General features: G+C 36.3%; 1 protein-coding gene across 4 annotated transcripts in view; it reads left to right on the top strand.

The window, feature by feature from the left end:
• CEP128 (centrosomal protein 128) overlaps window positions 1–20629 on the top strand; it is a 447679-nt gene that overhangs the window by 185094 nt on the left and 241956 nt on the right. For all 4 annotated transcript variants that reach the window (XM_057299772.2, XM_063596092.1, XM_034937939.3 and 1 more), the window contains 2 exons: window positions 1608–1667; window positions 15325–15517. In XM_057299772.2, the coding sequence (XP_057155755.1) occupies window positions 1608–1667; window positions 15325–15517 (253 nt within the window). The remainder of the gene's footprint in view (window positions 1–1607; window positions 1668–15324; window positions 15518–20629) is intronic.

Below are 20629 nucleotides of genomic sequence, written 5' to 3'. Positions count from 1 at the left end.
ACACCGTTCGTTAAATGGTTTTTTTTTTTTTGTTTTTTTGAGACAAAGTCTCTCTCTTGTCCCCCAGACTGGAGTGCAATGGCATGATCTCTGCTCACTGCAACCTCCGTGTCCTGGGTTCAAGCAATTCTCTTGCCTCAGCCTCCCAAGTAGCTGGGATTACAGGCATGCACCACCACGCCCGGCTAATTTTTGTATTTTTAGTAGAGACGGAGTTTCACCATGTTGGCCAGGCTGGTCTTGTATTCCTGACCTCAGGTGATCCACCAGCCTCGGCCTCCCAAAGTGCTGGGATTACAGGCGTGAGCCATCATGCCTGGCAGGTTAAGGCTATCTTCTTAAACATGTAGCTATAGGTAAATCTGTAAAGCAAATAATAAAATGTGAACATTACTTGTACTTATACCCAATTATCTTATACTTTGATATTAAACATTAATATCTTTATTAGGCCACAGAAGATTTAATTGACATGTATGACATTCATGAATGAAAAAGAATAATAGTGTATTCTAATCAATGACAAATGGATGTATGCAAATATTCAGCAATGTAGTAGAGAACTGGAAGAGGAAAAAAATACTGTGAACTCGGGTGATTAGGGAAAATTTCCTTGAAAAGGCAGGGAGGATATGAGAATTGGGTGAGATTTAGATAGAAAGGTGGATGAGAGAAAATTGGATATAAGAATACAATATTCACATATGTGGTATGTGGTGGGCACTCAGTATGCTTTCAGCATTTGTCTAAATGAGTTAACTAATGATATTCCTGACAAAGAAGCAATGTGCACACAGCTCAGGAGGTATGGAGGTATTTGAGAATAGGAATAGACTTCTCCTTGTAGAGAGAGAGGATATTTTTAAACAGGCAAATTTGAGAAAGAGGTCTTCAGAAATATTATTTGTAGCACAGAGTTCAACAAAAGTACAAATTGAGAAAAAACTTTTGTATTTACAATTATAAAGTCATTGCCAACTTGGAATACAGTTTTACTTTAGTAATATGACAAAACCAGATGCAAGGGATTTTATAAATGAGTTGGCGTGAAGGAAGTCAAAGCAGCTAGCGCAGATGAACTATTGAAATACAAGGCAATGTTTGCGTGAAGTCATGTCGATGAGTTTGTGTCTATTGACAATCATTGATAAGACAAAATGGCCCTTTTACTATTAAATTAAAGAAGGATAAATGAGAGAGAATTGTTTCCATGTAATCACATATAACCCTCTTTGAAGTACATTATGTAGAACAAGACTGAGGAGAGGAAACAAACAGAAATGAAATAAACTGACTTTAATTGAAGCTGTTTGCCATATGGAACTCCATAGAATCAGCCTCCATATATCCTAGCAATGATAGCACTTGATAGTTGATTTTTCCATCAAAATATTTATTGCCAATACATAAATAAATGAATACATACATAAAAAGGCATATAAATGAATGCTAGTTTGGAACTGGTTGAGTATTTGGGGCAACGATTTTTCTTTTTAAATCCTTAAATTGGGGAACTAAACTTTTGGATGCTGTGGTGAAGAATTTCATTTATATATGTTTATGTCAGAGAAAAATGTATTTCTAATCGACTGTTTTCTCTTTTGTAGGTTTTTTCATCTGGTCCTGATATACATTATGACCCACATCGCTGGTTAGCAGAAAGCAAGGTAATTAATCTTTAAATCCTAAAGTTATTGTAATATTTATGATCTTTAAGCCATCCTATTTGGTTTAGCTATTTATTTTGTTATGTAACTGAACATATGAAGCTATAATGCTTAATTGCAGGGGAAGATATCACTGCAGTCCACTTAGGGAATCTCCATGTTTCTTATTTTAACATTTTAAAGTTAAATATGTAGGCCTAGAAAGAGAGAATAAAGGAAAGTAAAACTGTTGAAATATTAAGAACCAGATTATAGATATATGTGAACATTGACAAAGGAACACAGAAGAAGGAAGAGCTAATTCTATTGTTTGTGCTGGGAGAAAGGGAGGGTATGATGCTACCAGCATGTCATAGACAGCTTCTGGAAAAAAGCAATATTTAAACTTGGCCTTGCAAAAATATGTAGTTCTCCAGTTAGTTAGTTATGGGTAGAACAATGACATGAAGATGAGAATATTTGAGTAACCACAGATAATGCCCTGAGATTGGTGAGTAAGACATGGGTGGGAGGTGATGGAAAGATAAAGTTTACCTTTGAAGGCCAACTATGCATTAGAGAAGGCTCCTAAAACAAAGCATTCTTAACAAGAAAATGAAAGTATAGTGATTGAGCACTAGACTTTAACAACAGTGAACCTGTGCATTTCTAGCCATTTTTGATAGAAACAAATACAAATTTGTATTTATGCCACCTGAATAGGGAATTTAGAATACACGTTTTGCTGTCTCAGAATGTTTTGGCCAGAAATTTCTGTTGTGCATTAATATTGCTTTTCTCATTTTTCTTTTCCTCAGCTTTACAATTCTGACAACAAGAGCAATGTACTTAGAATTTTCTTTCAAGTTAAAATCTTTATCATTTCTGAACAGAAAGCTTTTACTGCAGTAGTTCAGTTAAACTATGAGAGCCAGAGATGATTCTTAATCATAGCTCTTTAATTTGGGAGCTTGTGAGCAGTTTTCCCTTATCATTTAATGGGATTGAACTTCTGATCAGACCCCTTCTATTACTGCATGAGACAACTGTTCCTTCTACAGTGTAAACGGGTTGTGATAAAAAATACCACACTGACCAACTGACTAAGGGGGAATTGAATCTATTTGCTAGAAAGATGGGTTAGGTTATTGATGGGCTACAATACTGTAATTCCCATGAACTATGACTGGACAGCTCTATAAGTATTGAAGATAAGATCTGAAATCAGAGGACAAAAAACTATATGGAAAGTAGAATTGCTCTTCAGATAGTCCATTCTGACGTCTTGCAGTATTAGAAGGACCTCTGAGGGCATTCAGTAATTGTTTTCATAAATCTACGAAATGAATTTGTTCTGTTAGTGTTAATTCTAGAAAACAAGGATTGGGTGGGGATTGCACACAGTTGCTTTGTTGGCACTGGTGGCATAATAAAAATATGAAGTCCAAGTGAGAGTTGGACTATACTTACAGGTAAAATAGCTAATGAATGGTAATAATAAGAAATTACAGGAAGGAAGAGGGTTGAGATGGTCTGTATTAGTCAGGGTTCTCCAGTGGGACAGAACAAATGGAATAGATCTGTTTTTAAAGGGGAGTTTATAAGTATTTACTCACATGATCACAATGTTCCACAATAGGCCATCTGCAGGCTGAGGAGCAAGGAGAGCCAGTCCAAGTTACAAAACTGAAAAACTTGGAGTCCAATGTTCAAGGGCAGGAAGCATCCAGCATGGGAGAAAAATGTAGGCTGGGAGGCTCGACCAGTCTGTCTTTTCATATTTTTCTGCCTGCTTATATTTCAGCCACACTGGCAGCTGATTAGATTGTGCCCACCCAGATTAAGGGTGAGTCTGCCTTTCCCAGCCCACTGACTCAAATGTTAATCTCCTTTGGAAACACCCTCACAGACACACCCAGGCTCAATACTTTGTATCCTTCAGTCTAATCAATTTGGCACTCAGTGTTAACCATCACATGGTCATTAAGGAATGCCAGGTAAGCAGTTTCCGTAGATGAGGGGTATGTTTTTGTAACAAGTTCTAACAAGGTATGGTAAGGCCATGTTTTCTTCAGCTTAATGGAATTTACCGAGAAACTACTATGTCTCAGATGCTGTTACATGCTGTGGGCATAAAAAATGAACAAGACGTCTGGGCACAGTGGCTCACCCTGTAATTCCGGCACTTTTGGAGGCCGAGGTGGGGGGAATCATGAGGTCAGGAGATTGAGACCATCCTAGCTAACACGGTGAACCCCTGTCTCTACTAAAAATAAAAAAAATTAGCCGGTCATGGTGGCACGCGCCTGCAGTCCCAGCTACTCGGGAGGCTGAGGCAGGCAAATTGCTTGAACCCAGGAGGCAGAGGTTGCAGTGAGCCAAGATTGCACCACTGCACTCCATCCTGGTGACAGAGCAAGACTCCAGCTCAAAAAAAAAAAAAAAAAAAGAACAGGACGTTGTCCTGGTCTTCAGGAAAGACAGACAATATGCAGATAATTTCAGTCTTACAAGTAGGAGCTGTAATAGAAGTATGCAGAAGCTGCCATGGAGGCTGATGTCCCAGATGAATATTGAAACCATCCGGGTAAAGAGCAAAGAGCAAACATGCAAAGAACAAAGTTCTAGGAAAGGCACAGAACAGAAGCAATTTGATGAATGCAAAGAACACTCAAATGATTTAGCAATAGTAAAATATGAAGGTATGACACAGAGAATGGCAGGGGATGGGGCTCCAGAGGGATTAAGTTCATCCAGTAGAGCATTGTTTGCCACTTTGAGGATCCTGGATTCAGACCTACATTGCATGGAGAATCACAAAGGAGTTTTGAACAGGAGAATGGCATGCTTATATTTACATTTTGGTAGTGAGGTGAAAGGTAGATTAGAGTTGGTAAGATTTGAGGTAGAGAAACCAGTTAAGAAGCTTTTCCCATACAGTGAGATAGAGTGAGAGTCTGAATTAAGAAAATTGTTCAAACATTCAGAGGAAAGGACAGACTGGAGTAATTTTGTTGACAGCATACACGTAATGAGAGATGTTATATTCTAGGGTAATGGAGAAAGAGATTTCCAGGATTTTCTAGCCAAAGTAGTCAGGGATTGGTATCTGAATAAATGATCATGTAGTGTCCCAGATAGGCAAATTCGTGGCAGTATTGAAAGAGTTTCCACCAGAGAGACTGATAGTCAGAAACTTCTATTTGGACAGGAAGGCCCCAAGAGAAGCAAGGACAAAGACACAGATCACAGTTTTTGTTCACATCATGGCAAGAAGTGAGAAGTACCAAAGATATTCACATTGAGACGGTAGGGATAACATGTCAAATCTAGCGCAGGCTAGCACTCTCAGGATGGACTCACATACTAGAGATAATCACTGTTGAGCCCACATGTTACATTATTGTTTTGTGACAGAGAATAAAGAAAAGCTAATATTAGCTGTGCTTCCACATCAGGCAGGATCCTGAGTGCACTGTTGTTCATAGGAGACACATTTAATTCCTATATCCAGTATTTATTCCCTTAAGAGACAGAAAGGTGAATTTATATACTTTTTTGACGGTATAAAGCTATACTTTTTCTTCTTGGCCTTTGCCCCATTGTGTTGAAATTCCCCGTTTGCTTCTGTGTCTTTAGTCTGTAAATGTTACTAGGGAAGATCTGTGCTTATCCTGTTCCTTATTACATCTTTAGCACTTATCACAATGCCTGGCTAAATGTTCAATAAATATTTTTTGAAAGAGTAATTATATTGGGCATGCTGCATTTTCCCAGTTGAGGCACTTCCTTAACTTAAATATTATAGAAAAATAAGCAACAAGCAGATGAGATTTCAGTGAATATATTAATTCCCAAGTACTGGTTTTATTTGATAATAGCTATAAACTTGGAGATTAGATGGATAAGAAATACACTTCCAAATTTAGGGAGAAGATTTGTTTATATTGTGTTGTTTGATACCACCCCAAAGAGTTACACGTTTTATAGTATAGTATATTCTAGGCATTGACAAGCATTTGCTTTTCCACACTGTTTAACTGATGTAGCTTTAGAGATCACATAGTTTGACTGCCTCATTTTGTAGATTGAAGAAGCTGAGGCCCAAGATGTTTTTAGTTTTACCTAAGGACATAAAACTAATTAGTTACTGCGAAGGGCTTAGAACTCAGGTCTCGGAACTCTGTTCCATCATTTGTCTCCCTTGGTTGTGTAATCCACACTTGAATATAAACCTTACATTTATGAATATTGTCTTTTTATTGATGTGGATTTTTTAAAACATTGTGTGAGAAGTATTAGGCCCAGTGTACTTAATTCTTATTGATAGATGTGGATAAATATCTAATATTTTATCCTTCTGATATAGAATGGAAAATACTGTACTCAGTATCTTGACTGACTTGTTGGAAATACACTTTAGATTATTTACGTGGAATATATTCAGTTAATTGAGCAAAAGTATATGTATTGCTGTGGAGATTATTTTGCTTTTTTCTTGATTATATTTATAACTTAGTGAAAAGGTAGAGAAAGTATTACTGAAAAAATTACATATTTTTAGGTTGACTTGTATTTGACTTTTGCATTTCTAATTTAATTCTTGTTTAGATGGCTGACCACATTCTAAAAAATTGCCATCCTCTTTATCTCTGTTTCTTATACAAACATTTTCTTTCAAAATTGTTTCTAGAGGTTTGGGAAAAGAAGCATAGTAATTAAAGGAGCAAAATTCTGGGTCCTAATATTATTGCTACCTTTATAAGCTATAATCTTTTTATTTAAATTTTCTGTGGTCCTTGATTTTTAGCTTTGAGTCATTTCTTAGTGGCTTTAGTATATCATTACCCTAGGACTCAGTAGAGGATTCTCACAGATTAAAAAGATCATCTTGGTAGTTTTACTAGATACTTATGAATATTCCCACCTAATTGGAAGCTATCAACTACTCAACTGCAAAGGTTTAAAAAATGCCATTACCTGGGTGTGGTGGCTCACACTTGTAATCCCAGCACTTTGAGAGGCCGAGGTGGATAGTTCATCTGAGGTTGGGAGTTCGAGACCAGCCTGACCAACATGACGAAACCACCATCTCTACTGAAAATACAAAAATTAGCCAGGCGTGGTAGCAGGAGCCTATAATCCCAGCTACTTCGGTTGCTGAGGCAGGAGAATCACTTCAACCCAGGAGGCAAAGGTTGTAGTGAGCCTAGATTGTGCCATTGCACTCCAGCCTGGGTGGCAGAGTGAGACTCCATCTCAAAAAAAAAAAAAAAAAAAAAAGACATATTTACAAATTTATTCTCTATTTTGGTTTATTTAGCAATACTTGTTGATGTAGTTAAATAAATGATCCTATTATGTAATCTGTAAAATACTCCTGTGAGTGGTTAATAGAATGGTTTTTGCTCTGTGATTAATAGCCTTGTCAGCTAATTATTATTGGGAATTGTTAAAGTTATTTCTATATTGTGTTCCAAGCTGCTTCCTCAAGACACTTAATGAAGATGTTGGGTATTTATCCAACAAACACAAATTCTCATAATTGATTATTGATTGATTAAATTTCCATAGGTTGATATTTTATTTTGTAGGATTAATAATATATTCTGCATACAGATTCAATTCATAAAAAAAATCTAACTACAGTTAACTTTAAATTTTGTTTGACAATGGAATAAAGTCTTCGTAAGAATAGACTGAAGCCATAGGTCATATTATATTAATCTGTTCAGGCTGCCATAACGAAATACCACACAATGAATGACTTGAACAGTAATTTATTTTCTCACAGTTCTGGAGGCTGTAAGTTCAAAATCAAGGTGCCAGGTTTGGTTTCTGGTGAGACCTCTCTTCCTGGCTCATAGATGGCCACCTTCTCTTTGTGTGCTTATGTGACCTTCCTTCTGTGAGGCTGGAAGAGAAAGAGAGTTCTGCTATCTCTTCTTCTTATAAGGACAGGATTCCTATCAGATAGAGTCCACTCTTATGACCTTATTTAACCTTAATTTTCTCCCTAAAGGCCCCGTCTCCAAATACAGTCACACTTGGGGTGAGAGCTTCAACGTATGAAGTCTGAGGGGACAGAATTCAATCCATAACACATATCAAACCTAATACTTTGTGAGGGATTTTTTGTTGTTGTTGTTGTTATTGTTTTGTTTTTTCCCCAGAACCATTAGTATTATTGTTAGGACAAAACAGATTTATTGTTTCTCCATTACCATCTCTTAGGAGTAGCAGTGACTATAGGTAGTAATTACACAAAGGTGAAAGACTGGGATGGAGTAGGTGGAAAAGCATTGGAGAAAAGGAAACGTGAAGTGATTTTTAAAATTTGCAGTTAAATCACTGGGTTAGAAGAGATTACTGGAGGATCATGCTGGGACCGATTTTGTTTGGACCACATGGGTTATTAAAAATTGAATTGGTAGCAAACATTTGAAAACTCAGACAATTGCATAAAGACAATATCGAAGTTTTATGTGGGAAGCATCAGAAGATCTGATAAAAAGTAGAGTTTCATTCTCATATGGCAGAAAACAGTTGGAGATGAGAAAAACCATGGACCTGACCACATTAGCAGGGGCAACTACACTATGATTTGACACGGTCCAGTCCATTCTTTATTCATTTCCAACATGGGGGAAAAGTGTTGCATTTTATTATTATGCTTGCACCGTTAATTTTCTTAGAGTACATTTAAGAGTAACATATACATTTCCATATTTTCTGTCCACTTCTTTTATTGATGTTTTCTACCTTACGCTTATGACTACTCACATTTGCCATCGATGATGCATACCAACCAGATTAAGTCCTACTATGTTGTCTAATAGTGACTTGTTCCTAGAACAGGTTGTCTTTCTATTGACAGGAGGTTGAAAAACTGTCTTCTTTTTCACTCCTGTGGAGTCTGTGGTCAACTGTAAATGTCATATCTTTTATCAGTCCGTGTTCATTTTACTATTTTTTAAAATGTATTCCTTCAGATTTATCTGTTTTAAATTTTATCCTCTGCTTATATATTTCTTTTGTTTGCCAAAGTTGTTTAATTTGTAATCTGCTAAAAGTTGATATTTTGCTATAGGCATGCAATGTATAATGATCACATCATTGTAAAAGAGATATCTGTCACCTTAAGCACTTGTTTCTTATGTGTTTCAAATATTCCAATTATATTCTTTTAATTATTTAAAAATGCGTGATAAATTATTGTTCATTGTAACCACCCTGTTGTGATATCAAATACTAGATATTACTCATTCTATATATACCCATTAACCATATGCACTGCCTCCCTCTCCCACTACCCTTCCCAGTCTCTAGTAACCATCATTCTACTTTCTATCTCAGTGAGTTCAATTGTTTTAATCTTTAGTTCCCAGAAATGAGTGAGACATGTGAAGTTTGTCTTTCTTTTTCTGGCTCATTTCACTTCACATAATGTCTCAAGTTCCATAAATGTTGTTGCAGATGACAGGATTCACCTTTTGTGTGGCTGAATAGTACTCCATTGTGTATATGCACCACATTTTCTTTATCCATTTGTCTGTCGATGGACAATTAGGTTGCATCCAAATCTTGGCCGTTGTGATTAGTGCCACAACAAATGTGGGAGTGCAGACATCGCTATCCTGATTTCCTTTCTTTTGGGTATATACCTAGCAACGGGATTGCTGGATTGTATGGTAGCTCTATTTTTAGTTTTTTGAGGAACCTCCATATGTTCTCCAAAGTGCTTGGGTTACCAGGCAGAGTCTTTTTTTCTCTTCCCTACTTTCCCTCAAAACAAATGCAGTGTTTCTCTCATTGCTGAACTGCCTGGAGGTGGAGGAGGTTTGAAACAAGCACCTCTGTGTCCACAACCACTGGGACTATGGTGGGGCAGACCTGAAGCCAGCACAGTACTGAGTCTCTCCCAGGGCTTATGGTGACTATTGTCTGACTACTCCTGATGTTTATTAAAGATCCAAGGGCTCTCTAGTCAGGTGAAGCCAGCCATGCTTGTGTGTTTCTCTTCTGGGCAACATGTTTCTTTCTGGCCTAGGGTGAGTGTAGAAATGCTCCCTGGGAGCTAGGGCCTGGAGTCAGGAACTTTAGGAGTCTACTTGGTGCTTTATTTTACTGTGGCTTGAGTTGGTACCCATGTTGAAAGACAAAGTCCCTTTTACTCTTCCCTCTCCTTTGGTTAAGGAGAAGGTGTATCTCTTTGTGCCCACCTCAGCTGAGAGTACACAGGGTAACACCTAAAGCCTGTCTCACAGTTTTGTAAGTTAGAAACTTGGCTATTATGGGTTATACGTCTTGACCATTACTGATTCCTCTCTCTAGTTTAACCATAACATGTGAGGAACTATCATATCTCAAAAATGTACACTTTGGTTCTTCCCTTTGCATTTTCACTTGCTTGGAGTATTGTAACAACCTCTTGATTTCCAGCCTTCAGCATATGTTTCATACTCTACGTAGAAAACACTTTCTAGAGAACAGCCCAATTTGCCGCCTTGACTGTCATAGGAGGATGGTGGTATACCATCTCATATTTTTCCTGTATTCTTCGTTAGTGCTTCAGTAGAAAATTATAATAGAAAGTACATATTTTATCTGGCAAAGAGTTGACCCTGTTTCCTGGTTTCTGTCCTGTGGAAGCTTTTTATTGTTCTGTATTCACATGGAAGTTTCAAAGAGAGTATTGAGAAGCAAAGTAAGCTTTGTTAAATTTCTGCAATCATAATTGGAAGTGCACAGCCCAATTTAATTTGCAGATTTCCTACATTTAGCCAGTGACATCCAGACAAGACAGAGGCCTATAAATTGCGTAGCCAGGTCTCGTTTATTCATAGAGGTGTAATTTTAGCTTTGTTTTTCTGCCGTGACTTACTCTCTACCGTTTAACTAACAGCTTAATTGAAATATAATTCATATATTGTACAATTCGTTAATTTAGAATGCACCATTTAATGCTTTTTAGTGTATTTACAGAATTGTGCAGTCATCACCACATTTAATTTGAGAACACTTTCATCACCTCAAGTAGAAAATCAGGACGCCTTAGCCATCACCTATAAATCCAACCATCAGTTCTAGTCTGCCACTAATCTTTCTGTCCCTGTAGATTTGTCTATTCAGGACATTTGAGATGGAGTCTTGCTCTGTTGCCTAGGCTGGAGCACAATGGTGTGATTTTGGCTCACTGCAACCTCTGCCTCCTGGGTTCAAGCAATTCTCCTGCCTCAGCCTCCTGAGTAGCTGGAATTATAGGCGTGTTCCACCACGCCTGGCCAATTTTTGTGTTTTTAGTAGAGACAGGGTTTCATTATGTTGGTCAGGCTGGTCTCGAACTCCTGACCTTGTAATCCGCCCACCTCGGCCTCCCAAAGTGCTGGAATTACAGGCGTGAGCCATTGCCCCTGGCCATAAATATAATCATATAATATGTGGTCTTTTGTGATTGACTTCTTTCATTTAGCAGAATGTTTTCAAGTTTCATCCATATTATGATACATCCATTTTAGCATGTATCATGACCTCACTTTTTTATGGCCAAATAATATTTCATTGTTTGGATATACTCCACTTTTTAAATCTGTTTATCATTTGACGGAAATTTGGATTGTTTCAATTTTTTGGCTGTTATTATAATGCTGCTATGAGTAATTTCTATCTGAGTTTTTGCATGGATATTTGTTTTTCATTTCTCTTAGATACTTACCTGGGAGTAGAACTGCTGGGTTATATGGTACCTCTATGTTTTACCCATAAAGTAACTGTCAGATTATTTTCTAAAGCAATTGCACTGCTGTGCATTCCCACCGGCAGTATGTCAGAGTTCCAGTTTCTCCATATCTACACAAACAATTGTTATTATCTGTCTTTTTGATTTTAGCTACCCTGCTGGGTGTGAAGTAGAGTCTCACTGTGGTTTTGATTTACATTTTCCTGATGGCTAATGATGTTCAGCATCTTTTCATGTGCTTATTGGCTATTTGTATATCTTCGTTGGAGAACTATCTATTTACATCCTTTGTATGTTTTTAAAATGGCATCATTTGTCTTTTTATTACTGACTTCTTTATGAATCTGACATGTAATTCCCTTATTAGACATTGAGTTGCAAATATTTTCTGCCACTTAGCAGGTTGTCTCTTCTCTTTGTTGGTAGTGGCCTTTAAAGCACAGCATTTTAATTTCAAAGAAGTTCAATTTGTCAGCTTTTTTCTTTGATGGCTTCTGCTTTTGGTGTTACACCTAGGAAGCTATTGCCAAGCCAAGGTCACAACGATTTATGCCTGTGTTTTCTTTCAATAATCTTACAGTTTCAGCTCTTTAACATTTAGATCTGTGATCCTTTTTGAATTAGTTTTTGTATATGGTGTGAAGTAGGGGGTATAAATGAATTCTTTTGTATTTGTATATTTAGTAGTCCTAGCACCATTTGTTGGTAAGACTATTCTTTTCTCTATGAAATTGTTTTGGATCTTTTGTTGAAAATCAATTGACATTTATATATGGGTTTATTTCTAGACTCTCACTTCTGTTCCATCGGTCTGTATGTCTGTCCTTATGCCGATACCACACCATCTTGACTACTGTAGCTTTGTAGTAAGCTTTGGAATGGATAAGTATGAATCCTCCAACTATATTCTTCTTTTCCAATATCTTTTTTTGGCTATTTTGGAAATTTGCCTTGAATTCCTATATGAAACATAGGATCAACTCATCTATTCCTTTAAAGAAGCCAGATGGGATTCTGAAAGGGATCCTGTTGAATCTGTAGATTAGGTGGGATGTATTGCTATTTTAATAATATTCACTGTCAATCCATTTACGTAGGATATCTTCCCACTTAGTCTTCAGTTTTTTAAAAAGCATTTTGTAGTTTTTAGATAAAAGTTTTGCACTTTTATGTTTATCACTAAAGACTTCATTTGTTGATGCTATTGTAAATATGATTATCTTAATGTTATTTTTGGATTGCTCATTGCAAATATTAATATATAGAAATATAATTAATTTTTTATTGATTTTATGTATTACAATATGCTGGACTCTTTTGTTAGTTCTAACAGATTTTTTTAATGGAATTACTAGGATTTTCCTACACATAAGCCTGTTACCTACAAATAGAGATATGTTCACTTCTTCCTTTTCAATCTGGATATTTTTTATTTCTTTTTATTTTTTGTATAACTGCCTTTTCATAACCCTCTAATACAATGTTAGATAGGAGTGGTGAGAGCTGTTATCCTTTTCTTGCTTCTGGTCTTAGTGAGAAAGCTTTCAGACTTTTACTATTAAGTATGATAATAGTTGTGGGTTTTCCATAATCATATTGAGGTTCTCTTCTATTTGTAGTTTTTTGAGTGTCTTTATTATGAAGGAATGTTTGACTTTATTATGTGCATTTTCTGTGTCTTTTGATATAATCATATGGCGTTTGTCCCTAATTGTATTAATATGGTATATTACATTAATGATTTTCCTATCTTAAACTTTGCATTCTTGGGACAACTTCCACTTGATCATTGTATTAGTTTGTTCTCACACTGTTATAAAGAACTACCTGAGACTGGGTAATTTATAAAGAAAAGAGGTTTAATTGACGCACAGTTCTATAGGCTGTGCAGGAGGCTTGGTTGGGGAGGCCTCAGGAAACTTACAATCATGGTGGAAGGGTGAAAGGGAAGCAAGCATGTCTTGTCTTCACATGGCGGCAAGAGAGAGAGAGCAAAGGATGAAGTGCTACACACCTTTAAACGACCAGATCTCCTGAGAACTCACTGACTATCATGAGGACAGCAAGGGGGAAACTGCCCGCATGATCCAGTCACCTCCCACTGGGTCCCTCCCCCAACATTGGAAATTATAATTCGACATGAGATTTGGGTGGAGACACAGAGCCAAACCATATTAATCATGATGTTCATTTTATAGGTTGCTGGATTCCGTTTGCTAGTATTTTCTCGAGGATTTCAAGAAAATCTGTATTCATCAGGCATATTCATAAATACAGCTTTATTATAAGTGACCTGGGGAAATGGCAGTTGGGACCCCAGTATTCTCAGCCTGCTGTGCTTGGGGTAGGGTAACCATCCTATCAGTGGGACATTGGGGGAGCAAGGGATTCTCAACCTCCTGCTGCACTTCGCCAGGATTTTAGCCTATGCAAATCAGAGCTGCAAGGCTGAAAAATCCTGGTGATCTGCCCATCCAGTATGCTATCATGTACCTTGACTGTGAACTGGAGAAAGAGAAAACCCTGTTTTCTTGGCAGTGTTTTTCTGAAATGAGGAGTGGAGCTTTTATCACACTGAGGGTAGAAGGAGGGAGTCAGTTATGCCTCAAGTGCCACTTTAATGAGGTTAAATAGAGTTTCTTGAAGAAATGTTTCTTCATTTGCTGTATGGCTACAGGACAATATTTAGAAACGTTAATTTTTAAAAAAATATTTTTAACACTTACGGTTATTTCACTGGGGACCATTTCTACAGAACTCTATATATCATCATTCCAGAAGAAGAACTGTTATGATGGCCCCCTTTTGTTTTTGATGAGACTTTATATTAATAATTATGATACAGGTTTTATCTTCAAAAGCATGATTTTCCTACGGACAATACATTTCATATATAACTAGGAATTGGAGGGTAGCCTGACTTAGGAAGGTCCTAAGACTTGACTGAAATCCTGCTGTACTGAAGGTGAAAGAAATATTTCTTTTCCTATTCTTGTTTTAAATATCTAAATATTAAAGATAGGTGAGGGCTGGGTGTGGTCACTAATGCCAGTAGTTCTAGTACTTCGGGAGGCTGAGACAGGTGGATTTCTTGAGCTCAGGAGTTTGAGACCAGCCTGGGCAACATGGCGAAACCCCAACTCTACAAAAAATACAAAAAACAGTTAGCCAGACATGGTGGTGTGTACCTGTAGTCCCAGCTACTGAGGAGGCTGAGCAGGAGGATTGCTTGAGCCCAGGAGGTCAAGGCTACAGTGAGCCAAGATCGTGCCACTGTACTCTATCCTGGGTGACAGAGTGAGATTATGTCTCAAAAAAAAAAAAAAAAAAAAAAAGCGAGAGAGAGAGAAAGAAAGAAAGAAAAAAAGGTAGGTGAGGTTAGAATCTGTGAAGTAGAGTTGCCAGAATTCACTTTCCTTGTGTCTTGGAAGCATAAACATTAACTCTATATCTTCTAGTCAATAAAGAATCTCTCCTCATGCCTAATTAGCTAGATCAGTGGGGATATGCATTTTTAGAAGTCATGCTAGGAATTTTATCTTTTAAAAAATTCTCTGAAGGAATACTTCTTTTATAAAAAGTCTGTAGTTCTATTCTGGGATGTATTTGTTTTTTAAATTCCTATACTAGACTGCCCTGTATATCAAATCAGAGGATTACCCATAATATTATTGAAAGTTTAATAGGCCAAACTTTATCTTTCTAAAGATGACACAAAATATTTTTTAAAATCTACGAATATCATGGCTTAATTTCTGAACCAACTTTTACTTGCTATAGACCATTATGCAAATTAAACATGGATATTTTAAAATTTTGCAAAAATTTGGTAATTATCTATATTTGTTCAAATTATGTCACTTATTTTTTTCTTCATGTTTTGAAATGCTACTCTTTTCTGAGTTTCTTTAACCATTAGATATAAATGTTATTTTTTAGACTAAACTTCAGTGGCTCTGTGAGGAACTGAAAGAGAGAGAAAACAGAGAGAAAAATCTGCGACACCAGCTGATGCTCTGCAGACAACAACTCAGGAATTTGACTGAAAACAAGGAATCTGAGTTGCAGTGTCTCTTTCAACAGATAGAAAGGCAGGAGCAGCTTCTGGATGAAATACATCGTGAGAAGAGAGGTGTGTTAGTTGTTCTTTCATTTTTCTTTGTTTATATTTATGGAATCCTACTCCTAGGATTGGAAAAAAACCTACTTCTATTGCATCCAGTTTGGACTATTTCCAAGCCCATCTCCTTTTCTTGTCTTTGTCTTCTTATCTTTCTTCATTTCTGGGATGAGAAGAGAAAATTCTTCAGCCACAGCATTCATCCTGTGTATATGATACGTGCATTTACTGGCTGTGTGCAGGAATTAATTGATAAGACATACTGCTTCTGTCTTAGTAAAATGCTGATGTTTACATTTACTTCAGTAAAATACTCCTTAGTTCATTCAATACATATTTTGTGCCCATTTTCAAGTACACAGTATTCTAGGTACAGAGGATATATCAGTGAATAAAGCAGGGGGGGAAAAACCCTACCCTTATTTAGCTTATGTTTTATGGGGTGGAGACATACATATTACAAATAGGTACATTATATAATATATTAGAACGTTGTAATCATAGTGGTGGAAACAGTAGAGTAAGGGGAATTTGGCTTCACATATTTTGGAACTCTGTTATTAAATTCTTAGCATTGATTATGGCATTGTGTCCAGTTAGAGGCCTATTGATATGTTCTCTATAAAAGGAAAAGAGGGACTGAAGAAGGACCTTGGTAGTGGAATTGGAAAACAGGCAACAAATGCAAAAGACATTGTGGAGGACCAGCCCAAGGTGAGGAAGAGAGAGGACTCACAGGAGATTCGAAGGTCTCAGTGGTTTTGCCATTGTGAGAAAGAGGGAAGTCAGGAACTAGTTGATTTGGTGGGAGAAAAAGAGGGTATGCATTTTTACCTAATTCTTAAAATCAAAAATGTAAGAAAAAAGAAGTATTGTGAAGGCCCAAACTTTTGTCACAAAAGATATTTTAATCTTTTGTCTGGTGTGTGAAAAATATTGTAACAGTACTGCCTGGTGGATTTGGACGTAATGAACACTTTAATCTGCTACCAAGCAAATGCTGTTAAAGTTGAGGACTTATAAATAATTACTAGAAATATAAGCAACATGCTCTTGGTAAAAAGAGTTTTGATTACTTCTGCTGAGGTCCCTGTGGGGACATTTTTAGGGCATGTCACTTTATTTGGATCTTAAAAACAAAGCAAGATTTCCATAAGGAAAATACGAGGAAGAGAGATTTTCTGCAGAATTTATCTGCATAGTGATTTAAACTTTTTTTTTTATAATGGTACACATAGAGAAGGTGAAAGGCAGCAAAACTACTGATTAAGTTTAGATATTTCTGACACATCAAAGTTAATTGTTAATACAAATTTATATGTGATTCTCTTTACCATCTTAGAAACTTACCTATTAAGTAGAACAAAGTTAACCTATCTATAAGTGAAATATGACAGATAAACTTTCTGTTTGCTAGAAATAATGCCATCTCAGAGTTAATATTTTTTGGTGTGATTTAATGTCATAGTAAGTGACATTTGCCAGGTTAACTGAGGCCCTGGGAGAAGGAGTTTCCACCACTGAGTGCTGCTATATTCATAGATCCGAGTTGTCATACACTTTTGGGGTATTCTGGGCCTGTAAGTCTGGAAATTTGGAATTTGGAAATTCCTGTAGGAGAGGAAATTTATTAAGGGGTTAATGTCAGGAACCTCTTAGAAGTTTAGTAATTATTCACTGAGAAATTCTTCAGTTATAAGGGGTAACAAAGACAAGAGTAAAGAGCTGCAAACTTCAGCTGGAGGATTTAGGTATAAGAATATGTTGAAACTATCAGGTTTACTAAAACCTAAAATTTATGTGGAAATTGCAAAGAATTTTTCAAAAGTTTTCAGAAGGAGAGACATTTCTACAGTGTAGTTGTATTCTTGCTGTACAAAATGCTAGTGAATACGAACAAATATAGAAGGCAATTTTCTTATTTTTTCCTGAAACTGAAATAGTGACTCTTTTTAAAACAGGTGACTGATCTTGCTTTCCAGGCACTGGGTGGTTGTAGTTTTGGCTATTATGTGTACATGGCTTTCCTTCTTGGAATAATTAGAAATTGACATGGCCTGAAATTCCTTTACCTTAAAGATGAAATTTGATTTACTTAGTATTTCCAGTTTGGGGTAGGTGCTATACTCTTCTGGCTTTGTTTTATTAGGTGGGACCTTCACCAATTCCTCACTGCCCCCATGCTGTAAGTACAATGTATAGAAAATAGTCATTCCCAGCAGCGTGTACTGTACCAAGGCTTCCTGAATCTGTCCCTTGCTGTCATGTCTCATTTGTTAGAATATACATCTAAGGGTGAAATAAGCCATTGTCAAAGTTTCTTTGTTAGGGAGTTATCTTTTCTGAATTGTTATAAAAGGGAAAGTACTACAGGTAAGAGGATGTAGAAAAAAGAAAATGGTCTTCCATCTCTTCAGAAAATAATGCCTTTGCAGCAGAGAACAAATGCCAGATTATTTTTGGTTAACACCTGTGTGTTAGCCAAAAAGTAGACAGTGAAAGAAATATGCATCATTATCTATCTATCTATCTATCTATCTATCTATCTATCTATCTATCTAGATATAGATATGAATCTGTGTGTGTGTGTGTGTGTGTATGTGTATATACATTTTACTAGTTTTAAGTTTCACCCTAGTAATAGCTGTGGGTGTGGCCTGTCCTGGCCCAAAGATACTTTATTTCTTGCCTTAATGAATTTTTGACAGGCACACAATTGAGAAATGTGTTTTGTTTTATGTATCACCTAGCATAGAGTTTCTATGAAGGCAGTGATTTTTTAATGTTTTGCTGAATGCTGTGTCTCCAGTGCCTAGAAAGAGCCTGGTGCACAGTAGACGTGTGAAATATTTGTTGCACAACTGAATGAATGAGGGAAGTAATGAAAGAACACTAAAGGAGCACAGTTAATAGGGGAGCCATAATACTAATATTTAGTGAAAAAAAAATCACTGTTCCAAAAGAAAGCATAGTTTTTCCCCAAAGTTTAGATTTAGAAAGACAGAGATGATATCTTGCCATTGGCCCAAATTTATTTATTTTTCCCTGTTTTGAAATTTATTGGATACTTATTAAACTCTGTATAACCAAAATAAAAATCAGCAAATATTTGGCAGAAGTTGATTAAGTAATTTAATTAGAGTGGTTTACATATTGTTTATGACACTCTGGAATTAGGTGACAGTATTTGTCTTTTCTAATATTTCAGTTATGTGTTACATTTTATGGTAGCAATATTTAAATAGTTTATATTCTATTCATTTCGTGACGGTATCCTCTAAGAGCTTCCTGATTCATTTAGGGACACAATAACATTGTTAGTATTAATTCTAGCCCCATTGTATACTATGATTTAACTCTCTAGTGTAACGTGTGAACAAAATTCAAAATACCAAAATATCAAAAAAAATATTAAAACTTTGTGTCTAAAATAGTCTCAGTCTTTAAGAGTAGAGTAAAAGTTATAGTAACTTTTAGAGTATGATTCTGTATGTACTACTAGTCATAGAAAAGCTTGAGCCTGATTATGTATGTTGAGTAGAAGGGGCTGTTGATGGGAGAGGTCGAACAGGTGGAAGTTTAGCTGGTATAGCAGGATCCTGGAAGATATGAGTGGATGAGGTCAAAAGTAAAGGTAGAGAAGTGAGTGTTGGAAAGAACAAGGGCAAAAGAGTTAGGGATTTCTTCTTTTAAGATCTTTTTGGTGTTTTGAATATGCTAGTATATTTGGCAGATTCACTTATCACAATAATTTTTGTAGTGGTTTTCTTATTTTGATGGGTAGCTTCTTAGCATCTATAATTGGGTCTAATCTTTGCGTTATATAAGCTCAAAAAAAGGATGAACATATACATAGTCTAGAAGTAGGCAGTAGAGGAAAGATACATTATCTCCCTATCCCTTGTATATGCTCAAAGAAAGGATGAGTATTTGGAGAAAAGGAGAGAAGGGATGAGAAGTAGCCGCTGGATTTGCAACGTAAAACTTTGGCATGACCTGCGTTGGTAGAAGTCTTAGGAGTGGTTTAAGCCAGATTGCCAAATCAGTATTTTTGGCAACCTGCTTCCAAAGCATAAAGCTTGTCATATGATGGATATCCAAAGCATTAGAGCCACCTTAGTGGCGAATCTGGCACACTGTACACTGATTATTCTGGCCATATACATGGCTGTGAGCATAAAGACATGCAGTAGACTCCCCTTATGTGTGGGGACTTAGGCACCCTAGTAGATGCCTGAAACTGCAGGTAGTACCAATCCCTATATGCACTGTTTTTTCCTATACATACATACCTATGATAAAGCTTAATTTATAAATTATAAACAATACAACATTAATAATAATTAATAAAATAGAACAATTATAACAATATAGTATAATAAAAGTTACTCGAATGTGATCTCTGTCACTAGGTGTCTTATTATACTGTACTTACCTATTTTCGGACTGTAGTTGACAGGCAGTGATTGAAACCAAATTGAAACTGTATGACTTAGATTTTCTTCTATCTAAAAATAGGGGGGAGACTACTGTATGACTTAGATTTTTTCTATCTAAAAATCTGATTTTAATCTAATGTGATAGATTTTGGATCTATCAATAGTGTTCTCAACTTTTTAATGGTTTATTCCTTCGGTTTCATCATTCCCAGTGTTCTGAGAAACTTTTCAGCTGGTTTTTCTGCTTTTCCCTGTTCATCCTTCGAATTTCTATGCTACTTGTACAGTTGGTGGTCAATTGCTGTTAACAGAGGATAATATCTTATAATTTATTTGTGGGACAGAAGTAACGGAGGGACTCTCGAAGTGTAGGTATCTTTTCTAACATGTAGTTTAGACTTTATGTTGTGCTTATACATTATTTATATATTGGTTTATTTTTCTAGTCATCCAGTCACTCATTCATCTATCATTTATTCTGCAAATCATTTCACAGTTTTTCAGATTTGTCTTATTGAAGAAATAATTTAGAATCATGATATTCATAGAAGTGTCCTTTAGTCCCAAAACAGGAAGAAGCAAGTTTTTTCTATTCCATATTGGAGTGTAATATTTAAACATTCTGAAGTAACTTGTGGGATGATTTCTAAATGTAATATCATTTATTTATTTGGATTCTGGTTAA

The sequence above is a fragment of the Pan paniscus genome, chromosome 15, assembly GCF_029289425.2.
Source record: "Pan paniscus chromosome 15, NHGRI_mPanPan1-v2.0_pri, whole genome shotgun sequence".
NCBI lineage: Eukaryota > Metazoa > Chordata > Mammalia > Primates > Hominidae > Pan > Pan paniscus.
This window is presented reverse-complemented; position numbering and strand designations above follow the sequence as displayed.